The following is a 22035-nucleotide window of genomic DNA, read 5'->3' as shown; positions in this document are numbered from 1 at the left end:
CTTTTTTTTTCTGCCCTTGCCTGTAATTCCCAAAGCCGGCCCCCTTCCCTCCAGCGGTGAGGCCCAGTTTTGATTTCCCTATAAATCGTAGTTATTGAGCATAGAAGTGACTTGATCCCATTATTCTGGTATTATAGGAGCCCCCCAGAGGTGATTTGGAATACGCGAGACTTGGTTGGGGATGGCCGTGGAGACATAGCGCATTGAAGTAATGACATTGTTACACATAGCAAGTGACTTGTGCAGATACTGTGAAATCAGAAATGTCATTTCAAGACTTTTGTTAAATAGCATTTAATGACCATACTGTTTGACTTTGTCAGCTGGTCTGAATGAATACATGTGTATGAATACGTGTGTACACATTTTCATTGTTCAAGTGCAATAACTTTATCACAGGTGTCGTTGGTATCCAAACTCGGCACAAGATTGGGAATTATTATCTGACATTTTCTCACTGTACAACCATTGCCTGCAATAATTTTATAACTATGAAACTGTCAAAATAATGAGCTTCAACATAATTATATTCCCCTAAAGTGTAAACAAACAAATGGCATTGCGCATCATTGCTGTTCTATTTGCAAATAATTTGCCTTGATATTATTAGATTAACCTTATTTACAGCAACGTCTCCATCTGGAACAGGTGTTGCCTCCGCCCAAATTAATAACAGTTTGGTTGCTTCGGGTGAAATTGTGGTTATTACAAATAAATAACCTGTTTAGTTTATTTCTAGTTATTGCACTTTCTTTTATTTAACTTGTGTGAGAGGCATGGATGTCGCACAGCGATAGTGAAACCTGAACCGTCTTCCTAACTTTCAACAGTCAACATTAGGCTCAGTTGTTCGTGCGGCTACAATCATTAGTTAAACCATTTGTCTTTGCCACTCTTAACAGCCCCTGGACTTTGAGATGAAAAAATCCTACACTCTGAAGGTGGAGGCTACCAACATCCACTTCGATCCTCAGTTCAGCAGCAGCGGTCCCTTCAGGGATACTGCCACAGTGAAGATAGTGGTGGAGGATTCGGATGAGCCCCCGGTGTTCTCGAAATCAAGTTACCAGCTGCAGGTTCATGAAAATGAGTCCATTGACACCGTCATTGGGCAGGTAGCTGCCCGAGACCCAGATTCAGCCACCAGCCTCATCAGGTAGGACAGGACATTTTATCACACTCCCATTGTGTGGAAGAATGTCACAAACCCACTGACTGTTCTTTAATTCCTCAAGCTTTTGCCTCCATTTATGAAATGGCAAGTTTTGTGAATAGTTTGTTTTTTTATTTATTTTTTTATTTTAACATTATTCTGTTTTGAACATTCATTGTCTTTTTAATAGTTTCAGTGTCCCTTTGAAATCACATCTGCTTTCGTCATACTTGTTCCTGGTTATGGTTATACACTTTGTTGTACGTCGCTCTGGATAAGAGCGTCTGCCAAATGCCTGTAATGTAATGTAATGTAATGCTATGATTGCAAAAATATCCGTCTCTGCACTTCATTACAACTTTTTCACAAGTTGCATTGAATATCAGTTCACTGCTTTTCTGTTCTCGGCTTGGTTTCTTTTTATGCCATTATAATTAGATCTAATAACACAAGCGAGACAAACAATACAATTTTTGAGTGCTTACTCCCTCAGCTGCATTCCAATAATATGCTTTTTTTCTCCAGGAAAGGGCACCTTGAATGTAGGTTATACAGGCAATTTCTCTCCATCCACTCCAGCATTTCATTAATTCCCCAGTGTCTTTCTGTGTTCCAGGGACAACATTCAACAAGTTGTGTAATTATATGGTGGACAGTGTGGAAGTGAAATGCGTTTACACCAAAAAAAAACCCTGTATTCTGTAGTCTCGTCTGCTCTGGATTTATATCAAAAATAATTTATTTTATTCAATTTTTTAATGATCACATTTATTTTCAAGGGCAAGACAGTGCTGGGGTATGTCAGTCTTTACCATATGACTTCCAAGATTTAAACTTTTTTTTATTTTTATTGTGGTACAGGCCATGTTTATGGTTCAGACCACACGCTGTCAAGGTCATGCTGTGGTGTGTGTCATTACACACAGTAAGACACCATGAATAAATGTATAATTATGGAAACAGATGTATTTTGAGTAGCTTTGCAATATAGATATTAAAAATCTTTAATTTTAAAACAAGCTAAATGATGCATGGATGCCACACAAGCCACTAACTACAGTTTTTATTTATTTTAACAATCACAGTCCAATAAGTATGCCCCACATTGTCGAAAGTTCCCTCTGTTTCAAGTTGGACATAGAGGACACTGAAGACACTGAACCAACATGTTTATAACTGCTGATAATACAAAACCTTTTTATTGCAAGTTTGTTATACTGGCTGCAAACAGTTCCAAAGTGTTGACCCCATCCCTTCAGGGGGAAACTTGCCAGCAACACCATGCATCTGAACAGTGTCTTCATGGGGGCGGATTAAAGCCAGGAGCAGATGATTCCAGACTCCCTTTAAGACCCAAGGTCAGGAAGCTGATGAACACGGAGAAGTACGAGTGGAAAAACAAAGCTCTCAAACTCAGCAGGGGGAGAGTGTTCAGATAACATTTGACCGTGCTCTGTAGACAGTTGGTGGGCAATTAGTGGCCGGGGTGAAAAATTGTGGATTGATGACACAGCAAGGAGTTCCTGATACAACTTGTATGTTATTTTATTTCAGTCTAGAGGTTCTAGTTAATGTCAATTTGCTCCTATTAGACAATGTCATGGTAATTGCACACAGGTGTTTGGTGTTGACTTTATTTACCCTTCAGGGGGACACTACCTGTCAGAATGCATGTCTCAACAGAAGATTAAGGCCAGCAGCAACAAGTACATGAAATCTTGATGAATTTTCAAACGACACTAACCTACTCTGTCACTACAACGAGTCTGACATTACAGCCAATATTGAGTAGCAATACAAATGACTGAAAGTAGGACTATAGGTGCAGTCGGGTCCTGCACCACTGATACTATACAACTTGGTCGTACATAGAGGCACCATTAAAAAACATTCAACTTAACATCCAAAAATTGGACAGACATAATCAAATTGGGAGTTAATCCCCTGCCCCCTCATTTATTCACCTTTTGCGATGGTATAAATAGCACACTGCCAGTAGGGACTATAAAATGATTCTGATAAAAGAATGCTGTAAAGTGACCTTGAGCCAGTATGGTAAAGAAACAAACACATTGACAAACCTCCAGGGTCCAAGGCTCAGACAGGGCCAGGTCTAGGCAGTGAGAGGAAACTGAGGAAGAATTTGGCAAAATCCATAGCCAGCCAAGTAGAGCTTAATATAAACAACAGCGTTAAGACAGTGCAAATGCTCCTCATCACATTAAAACGTCTGGCTGTGTTTTGTGTGTCACCCATACACACTGCTCCAGTAGCACTCTCACACACATGCATACAAAATTCCCCAATTCTCATACATTTCTTGTTAATCTGGAAGCCACCAGTAAGCTTTATTTAAAAAAATGCATTATTTATTTTTTAAATTCTGCTTGTGATTGACTTCCATATCCATTGTTAAATTTTATGTCTGTATTTTATTTTTGAAAATAACTTTCTTTAACTAGGTAGCCTATATTGTGTCTGTTTAGCACTACACAGCGGATTCACAAGCATTCAATGGATTCTAGAAGCATTAAATACACTAACAGACTCAAATTAGATTTGATTTTCCACTGCAGTGAGCTAAAATGTCTCAATAAGTAGTTTAGAAAAACCACTCTGTACACCCTGAAAATATGTCCACACCACGCTCGGCTCTGCTCACGTTATGTCGGATGATTAACAGCATTGATGATGCTGAAATGACCTTATAAATAAAATGTTTACTTTTCAGCCAGTCTGCCATGTTTGGCAAACTAAATGATGGAGTCCAAACCAAATGGCTACAAAACACCAGGATTTAATTAATGAACCATTTCCTCCCCTCATGTGGTTTGCCAACACCAGTACACTATCCAGCAGAATGTAGCTTCATATCAAGTTAAGGTACATCTTTTCCAATGCCCTGTTTATAGTTGTGAAATATGATATGACATTAATAGCAACATAACATGACAGTTTTACAGTATGACATAAAAGTGAAATATAGCACTGTAAAACAAGGCCTTCAATTAAAAGCATCCATTACATTATAGCATTTACAGTACATGTTGTAAATATTGCAATCTCTCTCTTTCTGTGTGTATATATATATATATATATACATACACACACACACACACACACAAACACATACACACATAGTGCAGTGCGTACCTATTTGGACAGTGACACAGGTTTTGTACTCTGTACATTGGATTTGAAAAGAAATGGCTGCACAGCACAAAGCCCCGTAACACTGTACACATTTTCGTTCATAGGTTAGAAAGCTTAGAAAATGATCATGTTGAAAGAAAGCATTGGTAATGAACACAAAGGGGCTTATATAAGAATTGTGTGTGCTAAAATTTGTGATGAATGCTGCCATTTTATGGTTACTACACCATACTATCCAAGATTATTATTCTACACAAAGAACTATTCACAAGAGACTCCTTTGAAGGTCCCAAAAGGTATTCAGCATCTTTACTGACCTCAGTAAATCCAGTCTCATGTGAATCTGTTCATTTTTATATTCACTTGACATTATCCCTATTTTGCTGGGATTTTATGTGCTGTTTTTCTGTGCATCTCAGAGAACCCCTTGTGTTTAGAGGTCTTTTCTCTTCTTCCTGCAAGTCAGTGAAGATGGAAGATTTTAAACCAGCAACCTTTAGACAAATCGGTGCTCCACTTTCCTTGTAGAATAAAGGAAATATAGTGAGACAATTAGTTTTGTAGTGATGTGTCAATTTATTTTGTTCTTTCTAAGTTATATTTTCGTAACCTGGCATATTGTTGTTTCAGCTCTATACTCCAGCACATTAGATTTGAAACTAAACAATGAATGTGAGGTTAGTGCTGGTTGTCAGCTTTAATTTGAGGGAATGTACACCCATATCAGGGTATGTGATCCATGCAGGAATTGCAAGCCCTTGTTTTACATAGTCCCCCATTTTAGGAGAGCAAAAGTAATGGGACAACTGGCTGCTCAGTTATTTCTTGGCCAGCTGAGTGTTTTTGAATCATTATTTCATGCACAAGAAAGCTAACAAAAGGTCTAAAGTTGATTCAAGGTGAGGAATTAGCATGTGAAATCTGTTGCTATTGTCAACATATTGCTTTGGTTATGTTCAGGAAAAAGGGGGTTTAAAGTCCAGCATTATACTGAATGAAGATGGCTCTGCCTTTAACTGCTTTTGTAAAATGCCCTTTTGTGATATGCATTTGCCAGGACAACTGACATCGTACAAAACAAGTAAACCTTCCATATAAATGACATTTACTTTGATGGAAATAAAATATAAACGCCATATTAGCACATGTGTAAAAGGTTTTGCAGTGGCAATTTCCCCCTGTGAGATCACATTTAGAAAAAAAGCCTATCTAAACATTTTGGCGAAAGTAGGTGGAGGCAGGAGGACACAGAAGTAGAAAGAAGGTACATGCAGAGGGAGTAGGATCATCTAAAACGGCCACAGATGAAAAACAAGAACCTTAAAAACGTTGTTTAAATTTAGAGAAGAAACAGATTTAAAAAAAGTAATTATGTATGCTTTGCGATACAATTTGCATTAGATTCAACTAAAACATAACTCCTCTTCTGATTGTGCATACATATCGTTGCAGCTACAGTATATGCTGGTTTAAGCTTCCACTCAACAGTTTGGTGGACCAGCTGCCCCTGAAGTAAAACTTTTCTGTTTTGTACAGTTATAATGGTAAAAGCCTACATGTTTGGAGGACTAAACGTGAAATAAATAAAGAAATTATAAATAAATACTTCATTTTAGTTTGAATTAAATAATTCACACCTTGTGACTGTCCTTATACTGTCCTCTTCAATAACGTTATCATTTAATTAGAAAATAACATCTATTTCCAAATGCCTTTTTCCATTTCATAATGACACTTTTCCAAATGACTTATTTCCAAATGGAATTATTATTTCTGAACTCCCTTATTCATTTCATAATCAGACTTTTCAAAATGGTAAGACTTCCTGTCAATCAAGTGGGGCTGGACTCTACCGACTGACAGGGTAATTTTTTTTTGATCAATTGCTTCATCTTGTTCAAAGAGCAGTGCCTGGCACTACCGTTTTGGAAGTTTGATTTAAAATGAATAAGTATGTTTGAGTCCGTAAACTAAAATTAATTGAAGTTGCAAGTTGTTCGAGTTACTTCTACAGATTTAGCCATTAACCACGAGGAATCAAGGACATGTATAATAGGCAAATAGAACCTCCTTGCTCTTTAAAGCATCAGTTACAGATGTGGCTGATGGGGAGCGGTGGATCCACAGGTCAATCAATAATGTCAAATGTTCTGAAAAAATACTTTGTAATACGTTCCACTGTTTCCTAGCTCAAGAATCTTTTGGGATCCTCCTAGCTCCTTGCTGCTAGTTCCTACAAGGATAAATTAATGGGTTGGAATGCCCTTAAAGACAGTGGACCTCAATCGATTTCTGAGTCAGTCAAGCACCGAGGAGACAAGGATGGATAAAATAAGTGATTGAAATGAGCCCATACACTCACTGAGTCTCTTTAAGTAGACTACTTTTCAAGTTTTTGTACCAATTGAATCTTTCAGTACATTTTGTTCAATGAGTGTTTTAGTACATTCAGAACATTGCACTTTGTACGTCACTTTGGATAAAGTGTCTGCTAAATAAATGTAATCTAATGTAATTCAGTAAAACCAGTAGCCTACATTTTGTTAATTGAGTCTTCAGTACATTTGGTACAAACAAAATTGAATGAAACAAATGAATGACCGGTCAGATGCGCTTGTGTTCCAGCACAGACTACACAAGCGATTTTGTATCAATGATTTAATGCCATTGATAGTATTTGCAATGCCTTAATGACTAGTGATTGCAAGTACACCTGATGTTTACACTTTAATCATTTTGTGAAATGTCTTGTCATTATAGGGGAGATGTGAACTAGTCCGGGCAGCGCATGGGCTAATAGGGACAACAAGGCAGAGGTAGTGCAGCTCATTTGGCAAATTGAATCTCTCCAGGTGCTGAAATTTAGCTTCAGTCCCTACCATTGAAAGTTTGGAATGTACCAAGTTAAAGAAGGAATTGCTCAAAAATATTTGTTCATTCAATTTGGAACAACACTGCCTGGAGTATGGAGTCTGGGCTAATGTCAGCCAACTCCGCTCATTAAAGTTGGCTACCGATGCTACTGTCAATATTGTAACGTTATACTATTCAGATCAGGAAGGGCGAGGCAATACGTCTACTGATTGTATGATACAGGCATTTTCTATACACAAGACAAGAAAAGTTTTTTTAGCCAGTGGGATGTCTGTTTTGCACTATGTGGGTAAAAAACAACAAAAGAATGATAAGTTTAGCAAAAACATGCATGTTGGACCAAACTAATCAAACTTTTAATTGCTGGACGCAAGTCAAAAGTAGCTTTCTAGCTTGTCAGTTTCCAAGTGACAGCCATGAAGACCGAGTGCTAACCAGGCACTGTGCGTAGAGTGCCTAATGGTATTAGCTCTGCTAGCTTGCTAGCTAGGTAGATAGCAATAGGTTTTTAATTGGAAGTGTTCTTAATTAGTTACCAGCAGATGAATAATGAATTTAAAAAAGTTAAGAAAACTTGTTTAAGTTTGAGTGCCGAATCAAAATACTAATTTTCTAGTAGCTAGTTAAAACTGGCTAGTAACAGTTTAATCTTGAAGGGATATGAACACCACAACGCCATGAACACCGGAAGCTTTGAAGTACAAGTGCAATAAAGGCTTGCTTACAACTTAATTTATAAAATAGGTGCATTTTCATTGGCAAGACCGCTAAATAATCTGATTTTTTTAAAGCTCTGTGGATTATCTGATTTTTATTAACAAGCCCTTTTTGAAAGCACGGCGAACGAAGACATCGGAGAAGTCAAATAGGCTGAGCAATGGTTGGTTAAAAACTACCTTCCAACACAAACAAACTAACAAACCGCTGCTCGGTGCATTCACTTCTACGTCATTCAATAGGCTACGTCTTTCTGTGGTGTATTTTCAAATTTACCCCACCCCCTCCGCAAAATAAGACAGCAAAACTAAGTTTGCCTTTTCCCCAGGTTCCAGTTATTTATTTATTTATTTTTACAAAAAGAAAAGGCTTGTATTTTTTTAGCTGCTTATAAAATATCTGGGAGGTAACTAGGGACACACCCCCAGTAATATAAGGATGAAATATAAATCAGAGCATGTATACCTAGCATTTTAGAGCATATTTCTGTGTATAAACAGGCCATCGTGACGCGCGACAAGCCGAAAAAATAGAACAGAAGCGAAAAACTACGCTTCAGTTCGCTTGTGTCGCGCGAGCTTCGCAGCCGGTACGCGGCGCGTTCGCATCTGGTGGAGATGACGTTGCCCGCTGCCGTTGTAATAACAGTACTTCAACTACGCTTCAGTTACGCGCGTAGTGCGCTCGCGGTCGATACGCGTGCGGTGGGTGCCCGGCTTAAGAGTGACCCTGCCCTACTCGTGTGAGAGGGAGTGGGGTTTTGGGAGACCAACCATGACCGAACAGGGGTTCTTTAAGCTGTTCATAGTAGTAGAATAACCACTAAGTATCAAGAGACAAAAGGACAGGGGAAAAAGAACAAAAAGAAAAAGAAAAAAAAAAAACACTCCTAAGGGAGAGTATCCCAAAGAAAAGCCCTAAACAACCCACGTAACAAACAAAAGCTTAAGGAGTATGAGTATAACAACAGTCTGGAAACATTGGAGAACGTGAGAACTTTAAGAAGCCCTCACACAGAGAACTGTGAAAATAATCACTAGAGAGAGTTGTAGAAATGAGCAAGGACAGTAGTGCTAACTTTGTAGCGGCACAATCCAATAACCTCTAAGTTCAGTTCCGCAGTAACTCTTCGCGTAAAACAAAGGACGCAGAAGAGGAACTGGTCTAGTACTGAACAAACACTAAACCTCTTACCAAACAGCCCAAGTTACCGGCTTTCATGTAACGCAAGTGACACTGAAGCAAAGCTTATCGGCTTGCTAAGTGTTTAAATAGAGAGCCAACAGGTGCAAATAGTTAAAGGGGATTTGCACGCGTATAATTCAATCAAGGAAAAGAAGAAAACTATATGGCCATAATAACTGATGAAAAGGCGCAGACAAAACCAATGGCCGTAATAACTGAAGGAAAGGCGCAGGAAGGAAAAGAAATGGTGGTATCAGCCAAAACCATGACATCATGTTGATTGATAGTAGGTCTTACCATTTTGAAAGGTCTCATTATGACATGAAAAAGGAAGTTCAGAAATAAAAACGCCATTCAGAAGTAGGTGTCATTTTGACATTTTAAATAATCCATCCAGAAATGCAGCATGTTATTATGAAATTGAATATGATCATGGTATTGTGAAAAGGACAATCACGAGGCATCAATTACTTAATTATTTGGAAATAAAATGAAGTATTTGAATATTGGCCAATTTCTTAATTTATGAATGTATTTATATAATTCCATATTTATTTATTTATTATTTTATTTTGGCACGTTTAGTCCTCCATATACATGTCATTCAAGTAGCCCTGTACCTGCCTGGTTCACTGTCCTCTATTTACAATATCTGACATCTCCTCTGTAAAATTTGTGAAGGCTGCAATACTCACTATAGCACTTGAATTGTGGTGAAGCCTTATTATCTGGTTGAATCTGCCAACATTTTCTAGTTTCAGGGAACCATGTTCTAAGGAGCTGACCACTGCTCTGATCTGTGCTGGTGAAACTTGTTTTCTTCTGTTCAGGCTTTTATTTTGCTCTATGACTAGGCTTGGTGGGACATTATTCATGTTTTATTATTTCACTGCTTAATATCAATGTTTATTTTATGTCCACATTGCAAACATCATAATTCATTTACATAACATCTCAAAGCAAAGGATGCACTGATTAATCTGTAAATCTAAATAAAGACCAATTAATGTTTTGCACTGCAGTATAGTAAAATATCTGCAGTATAGTAAAAAAAAATGCTGTTGTAAAACAAAATATAAAACAAAAGTTGTATTGCAGCGGGTCCTGTCTTAGCAATAGAAGTAAAATAAATTTTAAGAAATCACCCAGATCCTCACAGCAAGACATTGCTTCCCAACTCCCCCTTTATTCTTAATATCCTGAACCAGTTAACCTGAATGAAAATCTGAATATTAAAAAAATATGTTATTGAGTTTGCCATTGGCATATAAGAGACCAAGTAAGAAACCGAGAAACAAGATTAATACTGAACTATGGAACATAGTGGAACATGTTTACAAGCACATCGTAGAAATTTGAAGTCTTATTTGGTATGTTTAACCTTGATTGGAAGGTTGGAATAGCCTATAATACTTTTTGAAGAATGTGATATTCTGATATTTATATGCATGTACATTTGTATGTATGCATTAGCAAATGTGTGTGTGTGTGTGTGTGTGTGTGTGTGTGTTTTTGTGATGGGGTGGGGTGGGGACACCTTCAAGTCCTTTTAAAAAGGCTTTGATTGACACATGGCAGAAAGTTTCTAGGTTTTTATCTCGCATCACAAGGAGAAGCTGTCAAGGCAGTCTCAGATCTGCTTTCTCTCCTGGAAAATGCTCCCAGGTGGCCGCTGCTGTCTGCTTGTCTTTAGTGCGATGTAAGTCTGTAGGGTTCTCTTCCAAGTGCACCTGTCTTAGTTCCACATCCTTTCTTTTTTCCACCTCAGATATATCACAACTCTGCGTGCCTCCTCATTCAGAATTAGGCCAATGACTAATATTTTAATTTTGTTTTAGCACTTCCGTATCCTTGCAGTGCTTGTGCCTCCTTGGTGCAATTAGATTGGAAAGGAGCAGTTGGATTTTTAGGAAGAAGTGGTGTGGGTGGGTGGTGGACATGAGCAAGGGGTGAGAACACAGTGATGTGTTGACTCGTTTGGTGAGTGCTTCACTAATGGTTTGTTTTAGAAAGAGCGGCATTAATGGGAGAGTATTTAGAGACTCAACTGGCCTCCCATCTATTTCAGTTCTTAAATATTGGGCCTCTTATACACGAAAGCATTTAAATGTCTTCCCGTCTAATCTGAAGATAGTAATTAATCCTCAGGTGATAATTATTGAGTTCTCACAGCTTTTAACATATATTAATCTGCAGGAGCCACTGATGAACAAGGCACTATTAGGCAGGTGCCAAGGGGATTGTTTTTTAATAGTCAGTTGTGAGTGGAATACACAATTTTTTTCACAGTGCTGTTTTTGCAGGTACTTCATCGATCGACACACAGACCTTGAGAGGCAGTTCAATGTTGATGTTGATGATGGGAGGATAACTCTGGCCAAGCCACTTGATAGGGAGACAGATATGTGGCACAACATCACTGTGACAGCCACAGAAGTCAGTAAGTATTTTTTTTAAACTAAAAAAGTACATGTTTATTTGATTTATATATAATTTTGTATATACATTTAAAATCTTTATTCTATCACTTTTACATGGTGATTCCACAAATAACATATTTTGTAGGGATTTACTACACAGTTTATTCATTGTTTACCAAATGCATAATATGGTGCCTACAAATACTGTCTGAATCCAAAGGGTGAAACATTTGATTGTCTTTAGAATTTCAATTACATTACATGTCTGAGTGCCTTAGATTAACTTTCAATATGTTTTAAGATAAGATTTCTTGAAATTCATGAACAGTAACACTGGATGATTTTTTTTTCAGCAATGTCATTGGATAAAATAGGATAAAAGAAAATCTGAGAACTAGACACCTGAATAGCTGCATTTACACATTTAGTGTCCCGGAGGTTATTCAAAGATAAAGCTGAAATGACTTTTATATCCTAAGATGTGCAGGACATTTTCCAAACATTTATTATTCTGTAAATCAACAGAAAAAAAAGCTACTGTCATATAATATTAAGCTAATATCAAGCATCAGTAGCAGATGAGATGGCAGACTAAATAAAAAAAGACACTCGCACAGTTGAAAATATAATATATCTCTAAATATATTTGTCATGCCACGTTGTATACACTTTCTTTGCTTTCATGCCCTTCGGCTAAGTGTGGCTGTGACTCCCCGCAGCAGTGTCACTGAACACACCTAACAGAAATGCACCAAAATAAATACACCCATGTTTACCATACTTTGCTTTTTTAAATCAAAAATAAAAAAGGCTACCTGTCTGCTGTGAAGAAAAAGGATTGCACACCCTGTCCAATTCCGTGACAGTTTGCCACCCAAATGGCACGGTGTTCTGCTGCTCGCTCCAGATACTATCTGACTAATCAGATTGAATTTCTGGCTGGTGCAAACTGGGCTGCTTTCACAGGCTGCTTGACATGTGCCAGACTGTGGGCACCACTGCTGTCCTGGGCTGGGCACATTCACCTGCTCTCAAACCCGCACAGCTCCTCTCCTAAAGATTACAAGGGATTCAGATTGTATCGGGGTATCACTACACACAACAAAATATTTTACTTTTAAATAATGTTATTTTTTATTGATGCCCCTAAGCCCTTTCATTATATGCGAGTTTAATTAAGGAAATATGCTTTTTTAAAATAAAAAAAGATATATTTTATGTGTCATAACTGACAGAGATAGCATTTCACTATAGAGAGAAAAGCTGTTAAAATGTGTCAGTCCTCTCAAAGATCCTTGGCACATTAATTAATCTGAGTCCTTAGTGGTCAGACATGATCTCTATCACTGTACCCTATAAATTCATCTATGTCAACAGCAATGATGCTGCCATAGCACGCCCTTGTCCAAATGACGAGATAATAGCTTTAAAAGTTAGTGGTTGCTGAGCTGATTAAAGGCAATTTACAGAGGCCTCAAAAGAGACCATAAATTACAAGCAATGAATAATTCCAATAAACCCTAATCTAATTAAATTGGCCTTTATTGTCTTTTAGAGTTCGGCTGCCACCATTTCATTAAAATGCATATTAAAAAAAAGCCTCATGTATAAACCATGAGAGTTGAGCAGGGAATTTCAAAAGCACTTTGTATATGATAGATGTGTGTTTGTACTTATTATTAAGCATAGAGGACAACTAAAAAAGTTTTGTGATATTTTTACTCGCCTGGGTTCCTGTCAAACCTGGGGATTGAAGAAAATGCAGCATGAATGGGATTTTTGAGTCTTACCAACATATTTAGTGGGGATTGCACTATTAATATGTGATATTATGTTTCTTTCTTTTTTTCTTCTTCTAGGGAATCACAGCCAGATCTCTCGAGCCATTGTTGCCATTCGAGTTTTGGACATTAATGACAATGCCCCTGAATTTGCCACAGAATTTGAAGCTTTTCTTTGTGAAAACAGCAAACCTGGGCAGGTGGGTATATCGAACAGGGCAGTTGCCCCTCTTTGTCTCAGTGTTATTTATCAGCTATTGTCAAATATTGCTTACTTTATTTACCCAAAAAGTGGGCAAACATGCAGCATTTTGACCATATATTCTTCTCTGAAATTTGAGATGAAAAATGAAAATAGAATAAATGTATAATTCATATTTCTGGAGCCCCCTTCACCTCCTTGGGATGGGAAAGTGCATTGGGAACTGACACATTCGGTTTGGACTACAATACAAGTTCTGTCAGCCTTTCCCAGCTGATTCTTAAAATGTATTCTCACAAGACAGACCTGTAATTTTAGAATGGCAATGGCCAGAAAAACATTGTAAAAAAGAGAACTTTGCTCTTCGCTGGCAGATATTTGCATTTAGAGAATAAGCACAACTTCTGCCCAGATAGAAGTTATTTCAAATTTAAGAGTAAACTCTTTTTAGCACAAAAACAACAGAATTTTATTGGATTACCAAAATAACAGCAATGGATGCATTTTTGTTAAAAGGTCCGTTTTTGCATCATGTTTCTCTGCAGGTCATACAGACCGTCAGTGCGGTTGATAAGGATGACCCAAAGAATGGACATTCCTTCATCTACAGCTTAGTGCCAGAAATGTTAAACAATCCTAATTTCACAATAAAAAACAATGGAGGTAAGCAAATTCAGTGCAGGTATTCACAGCATTCTTAAAAGTATGAACAGACATCTGCAAACGAAAAGTTCATTTACATCCATACCCCAAAGGGATTATCCGGTAATTAAAATAAATAAATAAGAAATAAAAACACACAGACACACATAAACACTTGGATTTGAGCACCCTGCAGTTAACAGATGTGCTATTGTCTGACATCAGCTATCCTTTAATGCACTGTGTATTTTGAAAGAAAGTGAGTGAACGAGATCCAAATCCTCTCAATAGTCATGTAACTCAATGCAGGGTGACTTCTTGTGTTGTTGCAGCAGAGCAGATGGTGCTAAATTTGTTTGCTAAATACCGTGATTGGTTTAGCAAGCTATCTTGGGTTTTTTTTCTCTCCTCCATCACACTTTCTGAGGAGCCTGCACTCAGCCTGATGTTACATAATGTTTTCAAAGAGCTTGGGGTGAAAAATCTTCATCTGGTAACTTCCGTCTGTTCTGGTATGAAAGCTGCAGGCAAGAGGACCTGCTGTTGGCTCAAAATCACGCCTGTTCTGCTGGCGTAAGAACAACTCTGCCTCTTTTTCCATAAGTCAAAGCATGCCATGACAGAGGCAGATTCCTGCGACAAGTATTTCAAAGTTTAAAAGTGTTAGAAAAAGTTGCATAAAGATATACATCTTTGTGGAGGAAAGAGGTGTTGCATTACAGCACAATTTACTGCTTAAAAATCCCAGACTGAATCTGTTCATGGGGATTTCACAGATTTCAGATTGTATCACTCCTCAGAGAGGTCAAATATTTACTAAGGGCTAAAACAGGGTTCAAGCACAACAAAAAGAGAGTTCTGTAATGACAGCAAGGTGCATAATTGCATTGCATTTCAACATTTGGCAGGTGCTCTTTTGCATAGATGACTTGTTAAACATACAATCCACTTACAAAACTCAATATTTTATTGAAACAATTCAGCACTGCCCCACAACCTTTGACTCAACATTTTAACATATCAGAGAGGTGGCTCAGGATACAGGTTATACCTGGGCTAACAAGTTGTTGTTATTATCTCCCCTCACACGCAAGTTGTACAGCACACAGTAAAATATCCGAGATATGAAATGGTTTCAATTTTAGAAGGGCTGTGAACATACAACAATTTTAAGAATTAAAATCCTTTCTTTATTGAAATTATATGTGTATGCTCATAATTTAGATAATAGTTTCACAAAGAATTAACACTTTTAAAAATAAGTAGCTATAATCAGTAATCCAGAATTTATTAGAATAGTCTGTTTCTATTGCCATGTCAGCTCTCATTCTGCCTCATCTTTATATTAAACTCTACTGATTTATATTCATTAGCAATAGTGCATGTTTGTCTCATTTTAGAAATATTTCGATTGGCGGTATCAATAGGAAGTTTCCATTTGTTTAATGCTGACTTTGGTACAGTCAGTGTAAGGAGCAGTTCTGGTGTGTGTGTGTGTGTGTGTGTATGTGTGTGATGATTATTGCAATATATGCACATCTTAATGTGTTCATATGGTACATTTGATTCTTTCAATTTTAGATAATCCTTTATTTCTAATGACATGCTGCCATAGGCATTGTACTTCCCCAGCTCGTAATGACGCATAACAAAAATGGGACTTTAATTATTATGATAAATCAGTTCTGTGCATCTGCAAATAATTGCTTTGTTGTCAGGGAGAGGGGGAAAAAAATGCATTTCTGATTATTAGCGTTCATGAGAATAAATGGCTTAGCCATGAGTGTGTTTCATTACTATTTTCTCCATAAATAACTATACCTATCTTCCAGGGTGCCCTTTACTGTTATGGACTACAATGAGTTCACTTATTGTAATTAGCATTTATAGTGTCAAAAAATATTAAGTTGGAAGAAACACAAGGTACTTCCAGTGCCATACACTTGTGTAAAATAATTACTGCTACTTCACTTTAATTGCTTTTCATTGTCATCCCTTCCTTATTTGCCCCCTTCTCTTCAACATGAAATAGGAATCAGTTTACACTGTAAAGTTCAAGATTTGAAAAATGTATTTAAAAATTAAGTTCACAGGTTCTGTCTTATTGGGCGATGGGAGAATCTGGGCTTTCATATGTTTGTCAAAATGTGAATATGAAGTGGATAATGAACCTAAACCTTTATATAAACATCAGTTGTGGCACTTAACCATTTGTTCCTGCTTTTCTAACTAAACTTTCCCACTTTCCATGTAAAAACGTCTCCCCTGTCAAATCCATGAAGTGGAAAATGTTTGATTGCGCTTCAGTAACAGTGTTTCTTTATATGACACCACCATTGGCATGCTGTGTTAAAGTGACAAAGTTTCAGCTTTTCTATACAGTTGGTAAGCACTTACTGATGATCACCTAATTGTGTGTACTTGATTAGGAACACCTGGTACTAATGACTTTCTTCACTGATATGGAAGTGGTGAAGGTGCACTTTTACATTCCACATGACTTTTAGCTGAATACATGTGACACAGTAAACTTTGTGTAAGAATCAAATAGATTGATCTACTGTTTTGATTTGGTGAGGGCAAGAATATGGTTAGTTATGTCCTAATATGTAAAAAAAGAGCATATTTTCTTTTTCACATACTGTATGTATACTGCATATGATAAAGTTTCACCAAATGAAGAATCTGGATTTGCAGAGAATTGCCATTTCAAAATAAGTAAAAAGCAGGATATGATATGATGGAGCAAATGATTAAGCTGATGGCTTTCATGGATGGTCACAGGTGCAGAACTCAGCCTGCCATGGAAGCCAAGCTCAACAACGTCTTTGTCTCCATTCCACAGACAACTCTATCAGTGTGCTGGCCAAGCACGACATGTTCCGGCGACAAAGGCAGGAGATGTACTACCTGCCCATTGTTGTCAGGGACAATGGAAACCCACCTATGAGCAGCACCAACACCCTGACCATCCGGGTGTGTGGCTGCAGCAAAGATGGCATCGTCCAGTCCTGCAACGTGGAAGCTTATGTTCTGCCAATTGGACTCAGCATGGGAGCCTTAATAGCTATTCTTGCATGTATAATCTTACTCTTAGGTATGTCTCCTTTACAACTATCTACTACAAAGAGCTGTTTGACGTTAACATATTCATACATTGTGAAGAGAAAAAAACACATTTGAAAACAAATGCTGGTTCAATTCAAGTCAATGTAAATGTAAATAATATGTACTTCTTCTCTTGTGCTTACTGGGTGTCTGCATTTTTCTAGTCATTGTTGTCCTTTTCGTGACGCTTCGGAAACACAAAAATGAGCCTCTGATAATCAAAGACGATGAGGACGTCCGAGAGAACATCATCCGCTACGATGACGAGGGTGGTGGCGAGGAGGACACAGAGGCCTTCGACATCGCCACACTGCAGAACCCTGATGGCATCAACGGCTACCTTCCACGGAAAGACATCAAGCCAGACCTGCAGTTCATGCCAAGGCAAGGCCAGCACTCTGGCCCCAATGGTGTGGATGTGGATGAGTTCATCAACGTGCGGCTTCATGAGGCGGACAACGACCCCACGGCACCCCCTTATGACTCCATACAGATATATGGCTACGAAGGGCGGGGCTCTGTGGCTGGCTCATTAAGCTCCCTGGAAACATCATCCTCAGATTCGGACCAAAACTATGACTACCTCAGAGAATGGGGTCCACGTTTCAGAAGACTGGGGGAGCTCTATTCAGTGGGTGAGAGCGACAAAGAGACTTGACCACAAATCCACAGTGACCCTTTGTCATTGCCCGCATACTTACATGTAATGCTAGGGTTACCAGATATTAGAAACAGCTATTAAAAAGGGGCCACCTTTTTAAATTAGTACAGGAAAGCATAGTGTTCATCTACCATATCAAAAGCATTGTAACGTTGAGCCAGACTAAACAATGTCTATATTATGAGGTCTATGATTCTTGTGGAATGTGAATTAGATTTTGTTGAGTGTCTAGCAGTATTTCGGGTATTTTGTTGTTCACTGTGACCTCAAGAACATTAAGACCTGGATTCTTGATAATTGCTGGAATAACTAAGTTTGAGAACACGAGGGACATGGCACCAACCACTGAGACTGTGCAGGTCTGTGGAGGGCATAGAAAAAATGCCACTCTCTTGAGTAGTCTAGTTTTCAAATTCATGAACCATCGCCTAGCCAATGGGAGAGGAGGGGGTAACCAATAGTATTGGCTGAATGAACGAAAATAGCAATATACAGTCTTCAATACAATTGTGAATGTACGTATTATTTTAAAAATGACAATATTGGCTTTAATAGGAATTTGTTGAGATAACATTTGATACCAGGTGACCACCTTTATTATATAAACTGGATGAGCCAACTGGCTTTCTTTATACAACTTTATATTGATGTGTTCCAAGTGCTGCTTGGATAGTTTGCCTATAGTGGAAAAATGATAATTTGAGATGAAGTGAGGCCTTTTTTTGCCTAAGCGAGTATCAAATACAATTGTATTCAAGATGTGTTTTTTAACGATATGCAGTTCTGTCGCTATAATATTTAGACCTATGTTTTATACTGTAACTTATTTGTGCTACAGATATTCAATGGGTGTAATTTGCTTTCATTTTTCTAGCGTTCTTTAGGCTAGTTATTTGATTTAAGAGAACTCAGATGTTCAGATAATGCAGTTAATATGGTAATTTGCAAACATTATCAATTTTAAATTCGTAAGAACTGCTAAACAGTATACTTGAGAGCTATATTAACACATACATTGTACATACACACAGTTACCAGTGAACATTGAAGCACAATAACTTGGACAAATAAGTTAATGTGAATATTTGACCCCTGAACATTCAAGTAGTTACTTTTAACTACTTTAGGCTGCTTAACTTAACCAGTGGGAAAACAGAAAGACGTGCTTATTGTGCTACACTGTATATTAGACATGTACATATAATTATTGATAAAGTTATTAGCTTTTCTCTGAAGCAAACTGAGGTTTTGTCAATGCCCATTAGCTCTTGCACACGGGAATCTGAAACAGCTTTTAAGCTGTGAGCATACTCAGTTTGTACCAATACAGTATATGCCAGTTGTCAGTAGACTTGACAGTAAATCTGAATTAGTCTTACATGCATATCATATTTTCTACCGTGCTTTAAGGCTTATAATCTTGTATGTTTAATTATTTACTCTATGTATTGTTATCAAAGATATCACTGTATTGTTTCCTACTTTGTGAAATATATTTTTATAAATACTTGAGGGTGTGGTCTTCTTGAGCACCAGTTATGTCATGCAAAATGTTTCATAGTGGAGCAGGCATTCACTAAAACCCTGTTCTTCCTCTTCATATAAATATGGTTTAGAAAAATTGTTCTTCGCCACGAACCCCTGTTTCCTGAAGAGCAAAGATGACAGGTTGTAAAAATAATAATACAAGATTTGTTGAATATAATTCCAAGAACATGTACTATTCATAAATGTCATGTGAAAAATTACAGCAGTTGCCTTCATGCTTTGCTGGGTGCTAAAACAATTCTCAACGGTTTGCAGCTTGACAGCATCTGGAACTGCAAATAATTATAGTGGCTATATGTCAACAATTCACCCTCTCTTGCTTCAGGAATCATAATCTACTTGTATAATTCATGTAAAAATAATTCATAATTACTCATCTAATATCAGTACTGCACTTCGGAATTCTGGACTCAAAACGTAGACAGCCTGCACTAAAATTCATTATCCGTTAAACGTGGCTTCCTGCTCAAGCATCCTCCTTTCCAAGTCATAGGTTTGCAGAACATATATTAGTGCACATTACCTCTCATGCTAGAGTCCATTCAAGCCATATATTTGAGCAAAAATAAAAAAGTAAAATAAATAAATCGACAAAAAAGCTATCCCTTCAGAATTACACCTCAGTTCTAGTAATGATATGTGAAGTCACAATATTAATCTACTTATTTATGTATTTATATTTTAGTGTCAATACTAAATTATGTATGCATATCTAAATGAAAATTAGTAAAACATTATTTTTATTCACAAAACACTAATACTATATTGAACCTATGCACACTTCTTCCAGAATAAGTTTGGTACAGGGTAATTGCTCATCTCATTTTATTTATTTTTAAATGTGCTTTAAAAAAAAAAAAAAACCTAGTGATTAACTAACCTAGTGATTCTGTTCTTGAGGCTTAGCATTGGTTTGCAGTGGTAGTATTTGACTCATCTATGCCTACATCTTGGAGACTATTCTTGATTTGTCTGACAGTTGATGTTTTTTCTTCACAATTGTAAGTAATCTTCAGTTATCCACTACACTGGTCTTCCTTGGTCAACCAGGTAGTTTGCCATTGCTGACCATATAACTCATATGATGGGATTTGATTATACTCCTCAGACTCACATTCTTTGTACAATACTTTTTGATGGAGCTTTAATTATCTGTCCCTCATCATGTTACCAGACAAAGGAAAGGCTTAAAGGCATTGTATCCCCTTTTTTAAACTCACACGCCTTTTAAATGAGTGATTTTATCTTATTAAGCCTTAGCTACTCTTTGTGATAATCCTGCTAAAAGATTAGAATTTTTGTTCTGTCTTATCTGATATTACAGCCTTTTCATGAGGTAAAAAGCCCTTGATCTTGTCATTTACTGAATACCATTGAGTGGATTAATATAGTGTGCACATTGCAACAAACATTCACACATGAATGCAAACAAAGACCAAGGAAACACACTATGTATTTGTGAAACATGCTATCCATATATTTTATCATGGCTGGCAAAATTAACAGAGAGGTGTCCAGTGAGAACATGCACATGCCCTTACATGACCCATAATTCTAATGAGAATGGGTATGCTTTGATGAAAATCTAACCTTGCTTGTTCGGATTTCATATTTCTTTTTAAACTACTTTTTACCCCAATTTCTCCCCATGAAACATGAGAAATACATGAGAATTCAATGCATATGTGATAATATACTTTATGTATACTTTAACATATGATGGTTTATATCCTTACTGCTTCAAATGAATATAATGTTGTTCATTTTGCAAGTATGATGGGATGCATGCATTATTTTCTATATAAGTATTTTCTTGTTTCACACAAAGATTTACTCCTCTACATCTATGGAGCCATTTCCTGTTCATTCGGGGAATGACCTTACAACAAGATTTACAGGGATATACAGAGACAACATTATTAGAATACAGAAAAACAAAGAACATGATGTCTCCAAACGAATGCTATCAGACAGGTATTGGTGTTCAAGCATTTAACATAATTTAAACCTCGCTGAAGATTTCTGTGGTAGGACTTTATTTACACAGGTGTTCCATGTAGATCCATTCCCCTTGTCTGCTAAAATAGCTCAAATTTGGTTTCAGGGGACACCTTAAAATCCAGGTAATGTTTAACACTGGGGCATTTTCATAATAGTCTTAAATTTGAAAAGTATAATTCCTTTCCACATTTGAAATCTAGCTTCACCCCACAGGTCAATAATCTCATTTACAGTCAGAATCACTTTCACTTCCAAATTTATCAGCAAGTCTGGAACAGGCTGGTAGACTAAACAGCAAATCAAATTATCCACACACTTTTGTCACCTAATGGAAATGCCCCTCTGATGACAGCAAGTTACCCTGCTGAATTATCTAGTATTTAAATGCAGTATACCTCAGTATTTCCTGTCAGTATGGGAATCATATTACCTAAATAACTGCTCTCCATAAACATCAGAAGATAGAAAATGCATACATCACATCTAACCTTTAATTTAGATATAGGTTTTTTTTGTTAAAAATCACCTCAAACATATTGATTTTGCATTTATATTATTGTATTCATGATATTTACCTTGTTTTTCCTCAA

General features: G+C 37.2%; 1 protein-coding gene across 1 annotated transcript in view; it reads left to right on the top strand.

Moving 5' to 3' along the window:
• Positions 1 to 19648, top strand: part of LOC135242066 (cadherin-8-like) — a 75481-nt gene extending 55833 nt beyond the window's left edge. The window contains exons 7-12 of the mRNA XM_064312965.1: positions 903 to 1156; positions 11386 to 11522; positions 13362 to 13483; positions 14031 to 14148; positions 16973 to 17224; positions 17400 to 19648. Coding sequence (XP_064169035.1) covers positions 903 to 1156; positions 11386 to 11522; positions 13362 to 13483; positions 14031 to 14148; positions 16973 to 17224; positions 17400 to 17893 — 1377 coding nt within the window. The 3' untranslated portion in view covers positions 17894 to 19648. The remainder of the gene's footprint in view (positions 1 to 902; positions 1157 to 11385; positions 11523 to 13361; positions 13484 to 14030; positions 14149 to 16972; positions 17225 to 17399) is intronic.
• Positions 19649 to 22035: the final 2387 nt, after the last annotated feature.

Source organism: Anguilla rostrata, chromosome 16 (assembly GCF_018555375.3).
Source record: "Anguilla rostrata isolate EN2019 chromosome 16, ASM1855537v3, whole genome shotgun sequence".
Taxonomy (NCBI): Eukaryota; Metazoa; Chordata; class Actinopteri; order Anguilliformes; family Anguillidae; genus Anguilla; species Anguilla rostrata.
This window is presented reverse-complemented; position numbering and strand designations above follow the sequence as displayed.